The sequence below is a fragment of the Xyrauchen texanus genome, chromosome 21, assembly GCF_025860055.1.
Source record: "Xyrauchen texanus isolate HMW12.3.18 chromosome 21, RBS_HiC_50CHRs, whole genome shotgun sequence".
Taxonomy (NCBI): domain Eukaryota; kingdom Metazoa; phylum Chordata; class Actinopteri; order Cypriniformes; family Catostomidae; genus Xyrauchen; species Xyrauchen texanus.
In genome coordinates this window covers 24,862,641-24,878,455 of record NC_068296.1, presented here as the reverse complement: position 1 = coordinate 24,878,455, position 15,815 = coordinate 24,862,641, and the positions used below count along the sequence as shown (strand labels likewise).

The window sequence follows — 15,815 nt, the reverse complement described above, 5'->3', positions numbered from 1 at the left end:
CATGAGTTTGAATGTGATTGGTTAATTCTGAACACAGCCACATCCCCAGTTATAAGAGGGTGACACTTATGCAACCAGGTTATTGTAAGGTTTTTAATTTTTAATTTTCAATTGAATTGTTCACATTATAGGTCACATTAAAAGTGGAAAAAGTTCTGACATGATTTATCTTTGTCTCATTCTTTTACATCACAAAAACCTGCATTTTAACAGGGGTGTGTATACTTTTTATATCCACTGTACATTACTCACAATTGTTTCATCTCTCCTTTTAACATCTCCTGTTTCACATTGCCTTGTTATTTTAACTCGTCAAATTGTTATTAATCCTAAATTGCCCCTGTCTCAACTTTTTTGGTGTGTTGCAATCATCTGATTTGAAATTACTCTACAATAAAAAAATAAAACAATGAAATTCACAAGTAAAACATGATATAATGTTTAGTTGTAGTGCTTTCAATTTAGCAAAGGTTGAATATAATTTACAAATCACACATTTCTGTTTTTATTAGCTTTTTTTATCCTGTCCCAACTTTTTCTGGATTGGGGTTGAAATTATTTGTAAAATAGCTGTTTAATAAGCAGAAACATGTACAGTCAGCCAGTCATTATCACAAAATAATGTAACGTCATTGAGAGTTTTTATTACTCTGTCAGGGTTCAAATTTGAGATAATGACAGGCTAACTTTACATTATTTTGTGACCTTACATATTTCACATAATGCTAAATGTTTCTATTATTTTCACGTTACATTGCCACAGAACAGCGCTGTTTCATGTTTAGGTTCTTCAATTCAATTCAATCAATCTATTTAATTCTCATCAAACAGGGGTGGTTTTTGTGAGCGGTGGTCAAACTCTGCCGATCAAAGGCTGTTGAAAGAGAGGCCCATGTATTTTAGCGACATATTACTCCCCCACCCCCCCTTTGATTTACCAAGTGAGAATTGGAAATGAAAACCGCCGCCAACAGACAATGAGCGTCTGCCTTTTATTAAGGCCGATCTGTTTCATCAGTGTGAAAGACACTGTTACACAGTACAGATCTCCCAGGTATTGATGCTAATGATTAGTAATTCCCTTTGATCAAAGCGATCACCTTGCTGATAGCCGTGTCTCGTTATCTCTGACACTGTAGCATGCACATGGGTGAAGTGACATTATTTTTAAAGGAATAATTCACCCAAATATGAAACATTTTGTTGTTCCAAACCGATTTGACTTTCTTTAATCCAGTGAACACAAAATGAGATGTTAGGGATAATGTTAGTCTCAGTCACCATTTACATAGATTGCATCTTTTTTCCACACAGTGAGTATAAATGCGAGTATGTAAATAACGACAGAATTTTCATTTTTGGGTGAAATATCCCTTTAAGATGAAATGGCGGGAGCGGTTCCTCCTCATGACCCTACTCCTACACTTTTCTCTCTGCCTTCTCCCCTTCCCCATCACCCCACCTCGATTACAGCTCATCTGTGGTTCACAAAGGGCATGTTTACCCTTGCATTCCCGTCGTGATAAACAGTGATAACTGCCGATCGATACCGGCCATAAATGTCCGTCCGCATGACGCAGTCAGAGCTGCTGTTATTAATGTAACAGGTTGGAGATTAGATCTTCATCATCTAATAAATCACACAAGCAATTGCCCCGATCATCAGCTCCACTTCCACCTTGGCCAAACCGTCATTCTCGATCATTCTCGGTCTGTCCCAGAGCATGCCGTCCTGTTTTGCGCCCCCCTTCCTGCCAAAGAAGCCCTATTATTTTCAGCTATAAATCACATTGAATGGCACATTGATTTTATCCTGCAGCGCTCAGCGTGGGGAGAGGAGCTGGAGCCACAGTTATTGCATTTAATATTATCAATATAATCTCCCATATCATCTGAGCAGAGACGGCAGGTATCAGAACTGGGGGGGGGGGGAGTGTTGTGCCACCAGCCTGGCTCCTCTGCAGTCTCAACTATACCAGCGCATGAAAACACACACACACCTCTTCCTCAACCCAACAACCTCACTTCATCTGATAACAGAAACTTCCCTTGTCATACCTGGAGGGCAAAGTCACCCAACTTGCTCCATTCTTTCTGTCTGGCCTCATCTTTTATAAAGTAATTTTTCTTTAAATTTTTCGCTCTTTTTCGCTTTCTCAAAAACAGATTGTTGTGGGAGGGTCAAGATTTTTTCTTGTAAAGTACACAAGGCTAAAGCGTATCATCTCTGATAACGTGCAAGTCTCCGATGGACCACAAAGTCCAAAGTTGTGACTTAAATAGGTCAGGCGTAACTAGCGGTATTACAAGATATTTACATCTGATTTGATATATGATTTCAGAGGTTCCCAAATTCTGTTTTGTCAGCTGAACTGTTTTCACCTGAATTATTCACACACACACACACACACACACACACACACACACACACACACACACACACACACACACACACAGTACTGTGCAAAAGTCACAAAAGGCACATCAGATGTCTCACAAAAACATTTGTCTTCAGATGGTTATTTATATCTTCAGCTTTAGTGTGTCAATAGGAAATATAAATGTTAAACTCGCAAACATTACTTGTGCAAATAGAAAAGATTAGAATAGAAGAACAGGGAGCCCTGCAACAGATGTCATGGCCCCCACAAATCCCCCCACTGAACATCGTGCCAGTCTGAGATGACATGTACAGACAGAAGCAATTGAGATAAATAGATACTTGGAGAACTTGGACAGTTCTCCAAGAAGCTTGGAACATCCTATCTGCCAACAACCAAGAACAACTGTGTCAAGGTGTATCTAGGATAATTGGGGCTGTTCTAAAGGCAAAGGTGGTCACACCGATTTAGCTTTAAGTTTACTGGATTTTGTATGACATTAAGTGATAAATTAAAACTATTTATTTCATTATTTTTGAAGACATCCTCACTATGCAACATTTTTCACAAGTGCCTAAAATTTTGCACAGTACTGTGTGTATATTATATATATATATATATATATATATATATATATATATACACACACACACTCACCTAAAGGATTATTAGGAACACCTGTTCAATTTCTCATTAATGCAATTATCTAATCAACCAATCACATGGCTGTTGCTTCAATGCATTTAGGGGTGTGATCCTGGTCAAGACAATCTCCTGAACTCCAAACTAAATGTCAGAATGGGAAAGAAAGGTGATAAGCAATTTTGAGCGTGGCATGGTTGTTGGTGCCAGACGGGCCGGTCTGAGTATTTCACAATCTGCTCAGTTACTGGGATTTTCACGCACAACCATTTCTAGGGTTGACAAAGAATGGTACGAAAAGGGAAAAACATCCAGTATGCAGATACCTTGTTGATGCTAGAGGTCAGAGGAGAATGGGCCGACTGATTCAAGCTGATAGAAGAGCAACTTTGCCTGAAATAACCACTCGTTGCAACCGAGGTATGCAGCAAAGCATTTGTGAAGCCACAACATGCACAACCTTGAGGCGGATGGGCTACAACAGCAGAAGACCCCACCGGGTACCACTCATCTCCACTACAAATAGGAAAAAGAAGCTACAATTTGCAAGAGTTCACCAAAATTGGACAGTTGAAGACTGGAAAAATGTTGCCTGGTCTGATGAGTCTCGATTTCTGTTGAGACATTCAGATGGTAGAGTCAGAATTTGGCATAAACAGAATGAGAACATGGATCCATCATGCCTTGTTACCACTGTGCAGGCTGGTGGTGGTGGTGTAATGGTGTGGGGGATGTTTTCTTGGCACACTTTAGGCCCCTTAGTGCCAATTGGGCATCGTTTAAATGCCACGGCCTACCTGAGCATTGTTTCTGACCATGTCCATCCCTTTATGGCCACCATGTACCCATCCTCTGATGGCTACTTCCAGCAGGATAATGCACCATGTCACAAAGCTCGAATCATTTCAAATTGGTTTCTTGAACATAACAATGAGTTCACTGTACTAAAATGGCCCCCACAGTCACCAGATCTCAACCCAATAGAGCATCTTTGGGATGTGGTGGAACGGGGCTTCAGTGCCCTGGATGTGCATCCCACAAATCTCCATCAACTGCAAGATGCTATCCTATCAATATGGGCCAACATTTCTAAAGAATGCTTTCAGCACCTTGTTGAATCAATGCCACGTAGAATTAAGGCAGTTCTGAAGGCTGAAAGGGGTCAAACACAGTATTAGTATGGTGTTCCTATTAATCCTTTAGGTGAGTGTATATATATATATATATATATATATATATATATATATATATATATATATATATATACATACATACATACATACATACATACACACACACATGCTAATTTTTTTATCAAAGATTATTTCAAATGGATATTATGGCCTGCCATAAGGTCAATTTTTCATAATTTGACTCACCCTCGTGTTATTTCCAACCCGTATGGCTTTCTTTCTTCTGTGCAAAAATAAAAGGAGATATTAGGCACTATATTAGATGTAGGCACCATTCATTTGCATTGCATCTTTCCATACAATGAAAGTGAAATGTGAGTGTGGCTAAATATCTGCCTAACGTCTCCTTTCATGTTCCAAAGAAGCAAGAAGGCCATACAGGGTTGGAACAATGTGAGGGTGAGTAAATGATGAGAGAATTTACATTTTTGAATCCCTTTAATCACATATAGGTTAACTATTTTGGCCCCAGTAAAAGCGGGAACAAGATCTGGCCCATGATCAGACCCTCACCAGCACTGCCATGGTGTGACGTTAAGATAACAAAAGGTGTTCTGGAACTTGGAGCCATCTTTGCTTAAGATTTATCAGCGTCTTTGCTGATATGGACAAGGACTTCAGTTCCAGGGCTTCACCATCAGATATTCCTTAAACCACTGAATGATCTCGCACTCACTAACATGACTTCAGACTGACACTGGGAATCCAGCCCTTTCTTTGTCATTAATAAGTATTATTCAAGTTTTAAGCATAGTATTTTAGTTTATATTTTACAGGTGGTTATCGGTATTGTGTGTGTCCTGTGGCTGGTTGAGTGTTTTTCTGAGTCAGTTATCAGTTGGTTATCGCCTGTGTCTTTCTCTCCCAGATGGTGGATAAGGGGAGCTTGCCTTTATTAGCCAGTGCTGGCCTGATAAAGACCTGGTATTGATCGCAGGTTGAAAGAGCAGGTTCGTCAAACATGGCTGATATACAGAGGCTGATAATAGCAGCACCGGGCAACAGTGGGGTGGGGTGATAGAGAAAACAAGTTTAGGTGGGCCGTCTTTTCACATAGAAAAATCAGAGAATAAAACAATGACAGAAATCATACTCCAATACAGTCAAACACTCCAAACCTTAAGTATGTGAGGTAAATGTGAACAGTGCATACTCGCATGTCTACAAGCGCACACACACACACACACACACACACACACACACAAACAAACCAGGACAATCTAGTCACGATTAGCACCTGTCAGAATTTCCATGCATTTATCAAAACCAGCCAATGAACCTGCTCTTATCGCTTTAGTCTCGAATATCACAAGAGCAGGAATTTTCCAGATTAAAAAAAAGGGAGAGACAGAAAACTTAACTAAGAATGTGGCTTAAATATCTAATGGCTGAAAAAACGCACAGAAAATTGCCACAAGACAACCACATACAGTGAGATTATAAGTCTGAAACCACATTGGAAATCTGGAATTTTCTTTATTAAAACCAGAAAATAAACAAAGTTTTAGGACTTTGAAAAATGTAAAAGAAATAAAAGTTATCATGTAAAAAAGAAAAAAAATTTTTTTAAATGTATTCGGTCACTGATCTTTTTTTTTTTTTTTTTAAAGCTCATTTGTGACATTGACCTATAAATGATCTTCTAATATGCTTTTTGAACATTCTCAAATCATGCTGGAATAACATGGATCATCCATCTTGTGGCGTACAAGCCAGCTCGAGCGCATGTGTGAAAATGTTAATGAAACTGTTATATGCTGCATATATCATTTGTAATGAAAAACATTTGGAAAAAAATGCAAAATAGAAAGATTTTCACAAATGGTCTCAGACTTTTTTACGTCACTGTATATAACACAGTATATAAAAATCTAAAACAATTATGGCACCAGATTTAAACTAGCAAGAAAAAAGGGCACTCCCTCTTCATTAATAGCAAAAAAATGGTCTGTTTTATTAAAGTCTATAAAACATGAAACATAATATATAACCCTTCCAGGAACTAAACTAGGTATCAAAACAATCTAATCTTAAATTATCTGGAATCTCTTCAGAGGACACTTGATTTCGACTTCATCCAGTGAGCGTTTCTTTTTCCTGAACAGCACATTTATTTAATTTATATATGCCAAATTACAAAAGCAACTGGTTTTATGGAAGTCAGATGATCAGATGCCAGTAAGATGTCTAAGACTCCTGTTATCAACAGACATTAGTGTTAAAACGGTTTCACCACAAACAAATACAGACTAATTCACGAAGGGAAATTTTCAGACAGCTTTAATGTAACAGTCATGTTTTAGTGTGTCTTTTCACCTTCGTTAAAAAGTGGTGTGAATGAAGGTGGACTTGAACCGTCACACTCGGCAGAGTCATCCTGGTCCGAAGCTCCGCCCTCCTCTCCTGACATGCTGACATCATCAGATAGATCTTCACCCCCATTAAGATCCCCAATAGAGCCTACAGAGAAAGAGAGATAAAGAGTTGAGTAGAGACCACCACTTTATTAAATCTGTCAGTTTACAAAAAACTTCACACAATGATGTAAAAGCAAAAAAAAATTATTAAAAGGCTTCTATCTTTAATGTTCTTTTTTTAAGATCCCATTTCATGCTAAAGCCTCAATTGAGACGGTCCACTATGAGGGATTCAGGTTACATTTTGTGAATATCCCTGTTGATTCTTAAAGGATTTGGATGTTCTGTAAATACAGAATGATAAATTCTATGATTACGAGGAAATGTATGATTCATTTAAAACCTCTAGTTTTTTTGAGATTTAATTGGTTGGAAATCCCAGAGCTTCCAAGGAAGAAAATTAACAGGGTATATGTATTGTCTCAGTAACCAGAGTGATTAACTCATTTGTATAACTGAATACATTCCCAGTTGGCAGCAGTTGAAAAAAAACGAACGCTTTCCAACCATGATAAGGAAACTAAGATAAGATCCAGTCATTTTCTGTCTAAAAATGTCTATTTATGAGTTGATCTAAAAATAACCCTATATCCAGAGGTTTATGTTTTGTAATAACATTGTAATATAATTTATAAAAGATATTTATATGAATTTAAAGTGATGTTTAGCATATGTCTTGACATAAAAACAGACAATGCATCATCTAAAAATGATTTTGTACAAATTGTCTTTTTTTTTTTTACATTATAATGCACAGTGTGATAGACAAGGCCAGCTGTACTTGACACCACAGTGGATTGCATGTTGATTCAACCCTCGCCATTTATATTGTTATTCTAATTAGGTTTAAGATGAAGAAAACTACAGTGTGTTAAAGAGAGTAGAACATATTCAGCACAGCGCATTCTCCTTCTGCTTAACTAAACCTATTTTACCTCTATAGGCCCCTTTATTGAATGCATCTGCAACTAAGGCAAATTACATGGGGTTGGAAAATTGGATTTTACCACAGTTTTTTGGTAAATTAATTTTCATTAAGTTGTGATGAACGGAGAGGGGATTGTTCGAGCTAAAGCCGTGACTGGAGGCGTATATATTTACACTTTCTAGAACAAAGGGTCCTATAATCTATACAAAGCACACAACAATACCCGTGAATAAAGAGCCTTGTAGAAAAAGGCAAAGGCAATTTTTCTAATTCTGTTAATTTCACTTCCAAAGCAATTAAAACGAGGCGGAGATAATGCTTGGAAACAATCGCTCCCTGACAAAGTGTTTCTGTCTTTGTAAATGAAACATCTTTAGGCTAATTTCGACTTCCATGGCTGCATGGTTCACTGTAATTTCAGATAAAATGAACACACTTAGATTTGGACCTTAGTAATAAAGGACGCGAGAGAGAAAAGTAAAAAGCTCGATCACACACGGCATATTTTTAGAATGTAGACCGGGCCCTGCTAGATCTAATTTTCTATATCTGTGGCGACATTTTCATACAATTAATTTTCCTTTAATCATAATTGTACAAAGGGACTTCTCTGTTTAAAATTCCAATTACATTTCACGTTTAAATGAATGTTTGAATTATGAATTTCTTTCCTATTACCGCTCTGGTTAAATGAATAAATCGCCGCATCACTGCTTACAGACATCAAATGGTGCAGGGGAAAAGAAAAAAAAAACGTATGCCCTCCCTTACTCTCTCTCTCCATTCGTCTTATTTGAGGAATAATACATGCATTTCACAGAACTGAACTGAATGTCAGCAGACAACCTGTATTTGTATTAAGGGGGAAAAATATCATAAAGAAAAATCTGTTAATAAAAAACATTTTATCTGAAGTCAACTATTTGCTTCCTTACCCATGTTTAAAACTAAAACTGGCTTCAACTTGCATGTCTGTACAGACAGGTTTCACCATAAAAAAGCAAAAGGCAGAAGACGAACTGAAAGAAAGAGACACACTTATGAGTGCTAACTGGCACTCCAACATGCAGAAAGAAGTGAAAAAGCTGATGAAGGCGGAGGAGATAGGGCTTTATTAACTGGCCCCGTCCACATCAAACCAGTGTGCTTAGCGGCAGTGATTTAACTAAGAGACAACACATCAAACCTAAGCCCTGATTAAAAGAACTGACTCTCTCACCCTCACGTTAATCACCACATTACCAAACAGCCCCGATACAGCAGAAGAAAGAACAGCAATTGTATCGGTAAAATCAGGGACTTGAAGAAAGATACTTCCAGGAGAGCAGTGAGATCTGTGTGAGAGTCTACATGTGTGGATTCAGGAAAGATCAGTGATATCTGAATTAAACTGTAGTATAATTTCATGCACAAGTGTTATTTTAACACACACTGATCAGAGCTGAGTGCATTAAAACGCTAGTACTAATATTAATTAACGTGGCTCTCCAACCAAGTCATATGAGTTTGTTACAACATGAGGGTGAGTAAATGATTATAGAATTGTTTGGGGTGAACTATCCCTTTAATCTCCTGAGACACCAGCGTGACTGCTGTAGGCATTTTTCATTTCCCTTTTTGATTTGTAACTAGTAGCACCTAATAAACATTTGTATAACAAATAGTTTTCCAATAAAATCTATGTCCACATACAGTACGTGGACAGCGGGACTGAGTTGTGAGATTTTACATAATACCAAGCTATAGAAAGTAACAAACTTTTTTTTATAAAATTGTTTATTATGTTTCCAAGAGTGTTGGTTTTTCATGTTTTTAAAACGTTACAGACATTACAGTAGGGCTGCAACTAAAGATTATTTTAATAATCGATTAATCTAACGATTATTAGAATGATTATTCGACTGTTCTGAGATTACTGCAATGATTAATCATTAGCTCTAAACCAATTATTCAGCTTGTGCCCTGACTTAAAAGGTTGTACCAAATGTGCTTACTAACAATATAGAGAACAAAATGATCTATATAAAAATAACTCTAAATGACATTCACTGAATTAAAGGAGGAAAAAAAAAGTTTTATTGTTGACGTCGATAACATTTAACTGTTTCAGCCCTGCATTACAGCTGATTTACTGTGAATTATTTTATTTAACTTTTATGTTTCAATGTTTTATTCTACTTTGAACATTGAGATTTTGTTGTTACTCTCTGCAATGTCAAACAAACAAGTGATAGCCAGTGCTGAAATATTTTATCAATCAGAAATTTGCAGAATTAATTCTGATACAAGTAATGGCCAAAATCATCTAATCACTGCAAACCATGTTAAAGATTCATGTCTGAATCTAAGCACTGATTACCATTGTCCCATGTCTGCCAACTATGATGAGTGGTTCAAACATCATCTGCAGCCTGAAACTGAACTTTTGATAAGATTTGGATTGAATGCACTTGGCTTCATAGGAAAGTTTTAGGATGCTCCCTTGCTCCCTATTTAGTGAATGACTTAACCTCCAGTGTGCTGTCTATGTGCACAGATCTCAGAACGAATATCACCGTATTTACATCCTTACTCCATTTAAACCCTTTGAAAGCAAAAACAAATTCTTACTGTGAAAATGCAACGTAAATATAGGCCGTAAATAATAACCTTGTGCTATTGTTCACATTAGTGTACATTGTGTTTAGCAGTGTGGTGTTTCACAATAAATTGCTCAAATTTTAAAAGAGGCATATCGGATGAGACTAGAAACTCTAGAAACTAGACCCTAAAAGGTTTCAATGTAAAAAACTTTATTAGGTTTCTTACCAGATGTAGTTTTGTTGGCGTTTCCAAAATACAATGTCCACGGATGTGGACACAGGGTCGCACATGGTTAAACATCTTAGGGTGTTTTTACTTGCAACTGTCGCATTTGGCTTGCTCACCAAGGGTAAAGCACTATTCTTTGTAAAGCTGCTCTGGAACAATGTGTATAGTGAAACGCTCCAAACAAATATATTCAAAATTGGAAAATCAGTTCCAATACAGAGAGGTAAATGGAGGTATTAAACTGCGAGCTGAAAACATGCTGAAATGATTGATGAACCAGTTGAGTGCTGAGACAGAGAGCTGGCTGGACAGCACTCATGTCAGTAGAGTTGCTTTAGTCGCAGATAAAATGGGAGCCTCAGGGCTTGTGCAATTCACTGGAAGAGAGGCAGGACCTCTGTGGACACACCAGAGTACAGAAGTGGACCTTCACTTGATATACCAAGATTCACACCATCTCTGATTCTGCCAACACAGCAGGCGGCTTACTGAATGGCATTCTTCTGTTCATTCAATAAAAGGGAGCACTATGACTTTACCTACACGTAGTTCTCTTCTTTAAAAAGGCACAGTTCACAATAAGGAACTTTATTGTGGAATCTCCTGACTAAACGTCTTTAAAATGAAAAATTCAGTATTAAACAAAAGGTATACAGAAAATATTATTTTCCACTATTAAATCGCATTCATATTTGAGCATCCTGACAAGTCTAACATAGTAACTCTGTCCCAACCATTGGTTGTCTCAACCACTGGCATGGGTTTGAGGTGGGACTATCTGTTGTTTAACCAATGGCAGACAGGGGGAATGTTTTTGCAATTCTGTTTGGTGTTGCTAGTGGCACAGAATTTACACACTTAACATTAAATTTGTATTTAACCCAAAATATTCCTGTAAAATCGAAGCTGAAACCTAAAAAAATAAGAAATTAGATTCAAAATAAACTACTGGGACCACATTATACACAAACACCTTTTTTGCCACAGCTTGAATAGAAAAGAGTAATAACTAACAGCCAAAGTATGAAGAATAATTAATAAAAATAAAAAAAACTCAAAGCAGAGAATGCAGATATAATAACATATTTATACTCGACAAGATGTGTTAATAATGAAATAAAGAGAGTAAACGGCGCAAGAAAATTATTTTCTCATTTCCAGTTAAATCACACGAATCAGTGATTATAATACTTGTGAAAATGCCTGATTATTATAATGTGATAATGTGTGGTGGTGTTGATGATATGCATCTGTGCTGGGCATCCAACACTTCAAACAGACCTGATTGATCCTCACTAAGGATTTGTCAGCAGGTTGTCAAACAGCAAACAGCCTGAGCCCAGGACACTGCAAAGAGGCACATTTTAAAGACATCCCTCTCTTCACTTATCTGCCTTTTTCTTTCTGTCCTTCCTTTTCTGCTTTACCTTTTACCTCCCTCCATCACTTTACTGTCTGTATACTCTTTCCCTATTACTCTCTGCTTTCTTTCACTCTTCATCTCTCTCTCTCTCTCTCTGACTGGGAGCGTCACTCTGTGTGGATAGCTGCGAGCCGTTCCCGGTTATCGGCTTCTGCAGACTCTCTCTACCGGTCTGATCTGTCTCCTCTTCATTAAGCAAATACGCCGACGTGGAAATGAAAACATAATAGCTATTTGATTTCCAGCGAGATATTTTGCATATTGGTTCAGAGCTGATAGTGGAATTTCATCAAGTCGTTTTTTTTTTTTTTCTCCATGCTTTAAAAACTGAATTACTGAGCTGGGCGGCTTCTGCAGGATTTCTTTACATTGTTGGGAGGGGGAAAAAAATAGAACGGCAGTTCCACAGGAAGACTACTTAAATGATTAAATATCCCCCATTCCCCTTATTCTATTTTGATAACAGGGATGGCAAATTTAAAGAATTCACAGTGCTTTAGGTTCACTATACTAATCAGTGATAGAGAAGAGAAAATTAACTCCTTAATGAGCAGGAGCTGTCTAACAGATAATGGTCAAGGAGAGGCGATACGGTTGGAGACAGAATGAGAGGGGAAGAAAGAAGAAATAAAAACAGAGATGGATTCACCCGGAACAGGGAAAAATCTGATTTTACACCCAGTTGGAAATTGTTCTTTGTGTCCAAAGAGGGCAGGTGGGATTGTCGGTAACGATATCTCTAAAGTTACAAGCTTGCCGGGACGCCTTAGAGATAAATGGGACGTCTGAGGGTATTTCTCATGCCCCTTTGAGAAAAAACTACCCCGGCAAGTGCAGATCAACAAACCTGCTCCCAACCATTTATCAGACCGTTCCTGGAGAGAAAAAAAGCCCAGCCAAAATACACCTAACGACTTCCCTGTTGGAACACTTGTACTGATAGGGACCTGGAGTGTATATCACAACACACATATACACTTCACATCCTGAGAAGAAAATAAAAACTTTAAAAAGGAACGTTCCAGGTTCAATTCAAGTGGAGCTCAATAGACAATATTTCAATCTGTCCTTTGTTTTTTTAAATAAACAAAAAATGTAAACACTATATTTCTTAACATAATTTAAGTCTGCCGTTACCGAGTTAACCGGATTACAGTGTTTACAGGGGTTATGTCACCATGACAACAAAGTAGCAATTTTGGACCTAACGTTACAAATAATATAAGCAACTTCTTTTTTCACACTATAATAAAGTTAACATGTTTAATGTTCCCATCTTGTGGCTACACTTTTAAAACAGTGTATATCCTTACGTTAATGGACTAGCCCCATTCACTTCCATTGTAAATGCCTTACTGTAAACACAATTTTGTTTCTTTATTTTTAATAAATGGAGGACGAATCAGAATAATTTTTTGTGGTAATCAACTTCATGCCACAAATGATGTCGTTTGAGCTTAACTTGTACTGAACCTGGAATATTCCTTTTACATGACAATGTTGACACTTAAAACCTTTCAATAGGATAAGGATTAAACAGTAGGAATGATATAACTAGGTATTCAATTACAGGATAAGGTTTTATATATATATATAATTTTTATAGCGATTGCACTCACAAAGAGGAATTTCTAGATTTTCTTATTTTTTTTAAAAAAAATAGAAAATGTATATTCACTATAGAAATTCCAATTGTTTTCGATTACTTTTTATACTTTATTAATTCACATGAATTATACATAAATTGGATAATGGATATCACAATTATAAAAGTTTTTTTTATGTTGGTGGAAACCCCGTATATGAAAATGTTGAGTTTTACTATGTTTATTTATAATTTTTTTGCCATACATATTTTTTCATTCATAGATTAGTGAAGAGGACACAGGAAATACGATGGGCAATGGGATCACGAAATGTTGTGAGTTGGATTCAAACCCCCTTTGCCCACATGATCACCACAGCTCAATTTGTCAGACCTCTAAAAGCATTAATATGCTTATGTTTACAACATAAATCTCAATAATATAATATTTTAACAAGAGAAAAGCCACTAGAAGCCCCACAGCGCACTCTCTCTCTGTCTGAGGAATATAAGGACCGATTGGCCCTTATTCCTGAAGAGGTGAGAAGACACATTTTCCCTCTTAAGAGACGCTCAACACCCTACAGCTGGCATCTCATCACACACGTCCTGTTGACAGATTAACGCTCTGTACTAAGCCACATCATCCTTCCGTCACCCCCTCCAACCTTCCTTCCACTACTAGGACAGCAGGAATAGACTAAACAGATCATATGTGTGAGTACATGAACTCATATCAGAGCAAGTGCGCCATGTTTGTTTGCAGGCTGTGAAAGATACGATTAGAAGGGAGGAAAGTTTGAGTCCTTACATGAGAGTATGACAGAAAAGAGTGCAAGTTTTTTTTATGGTTACCCCCACTTTTCAGATCATTCTTACGCCACTGGATAACGAGCATCTGAGACTGAATGAGAAAAATGGAGGAATAAAAGTGAATATTTAGTTGCATGAGCATTGAGAGGAATTTGTGTGCAAGAAAAAACATTTCTTGTTCAGTATGGAATACAGAGAATAATTTTCTCCTGAAGGTCAGGATAGATGTTATAGTTTGGAAGAGGATACACACTGATTGTGTGTGCATTACATGTAAAATGCCCATCACGAAGACTGAACATGTGTGTGTGTGCCCCTTCTCAATAGCCTTGCAAGTTGTTCATGGGGAAAGACAGATACGGGTGGATGAAATAAGTCGTTGATTCAGCCGCCCCTCCTCCCCGTGAATCTTGGATGGTGGGAAAGTTGAAATCTGCAGCTATTTTCTATCTTTTATCAGACGGCTTATCTGCTGGTTCTTGTCTGCGTGCCTGGCTTCGATAGTCCAGGGTCTCCACTCTGGCTGCCTGGCAACTTCACTCCCCACTAGTTCAATCTCTCCTCCTTTCTCCTCTAGCCACGTTCCCCCCACCCAACTGCAAGTGCAGCCTATAGAGGGAAGATCACTGGTTACCATAAACAATATATTTGCAATGATTTTGCTGCTGATATATATTTAAGCAATGAACACTGTGAATATTGAAATTATTTTAATATGCTTATTATTGGGCAGTTAATTTTCCTTAAGTTTTCCGAAATGTAGGTGAATATTGCTGTTTATTATTATGTATTGTTAAATAATGGCATAAATGAAAATGGTTAAAAATCATTCTTCCCTAAATGAATGTAGTGAAGAATAGTGTGATAAATATGCCTTATTACTACATTTTTACCGTATTTTACATTTTCATTACACATTTTGAATAAATCGCTGATAATCATGGTACATTTAAACAAATATTTTAAAATAATAATACATATATTTACTTTATACTTTGTCTCAAAAAACTTGCAAGAAAATGGTTAGTCTTATTAAAGTATCGTATATTGGCAAGAGAAACTTAAGTTTACATTGCCAATGCATTATTAGACACTACAGATTATAACAAATAAAGTCTAAATAATACGTTTTAAATCTCAAACTTAAATTTTCTCTGGCTTCCGTTCAGTCTCTATTGCGCAAATGCAGGGTCTCTCAAGTGCTGTTTTGCTTCGGACACTGGTTCAGAAGACAGTGAGTGAGCATTTTCGGGCAATGTGAAGAGATGTGGCAGCTTTCCCGTATCTTCTACATCTGGCTCACTTGTGGGTGAATTCTCCATTCTCCTTATAGTAAATCCTCTCCTGTGTTTTATTATGCCCGGAACACGTGTCGCACACAACGAATAAGCATGCAGAGCACTGCTCCACACAATCAGTTTCTGGGCTAGGATGTTAATTCGAGTCGATCATGTACCTTCTGGAAATTTAGATATGCCAATGTTAGCCACAGGAAGCGAGGAAAAACATAAATAATGTTTAAGGCGGCGAAAGAAATGGATATTGCATCAGTTGTGTTAAATTGAGCAGTTAAACAGTCAATTATCAAATCGCAGAAATAAACATGCTAAAATTTCCAGCCC

General features: G+C 37.3%; 1 protein-coding gene across 1 annotated transcript in view; it reads right to left on the bottom strand.

Annotated features, from left to right (window-relative positions):
* Positions 1 to 15,815, bottom strand: part of LOC127661433 (zinc finger protein ZFPM1-like) — a 111,873-nt gene that overhangs the window by 52,392 nt on the left and 43,666 nt on the right. The window contains exon 2 of the mRNA XM_052152141.1: positions 6,533 to 6,676. Within this exon, the coding sequence (XP_052008101.1) occupies positions 6,533 to 6,676 (144 nt within the window). The remainder of the gene's footprint in view (positions 1 to 6,532; positions 6,677 to 15,815) is intronic.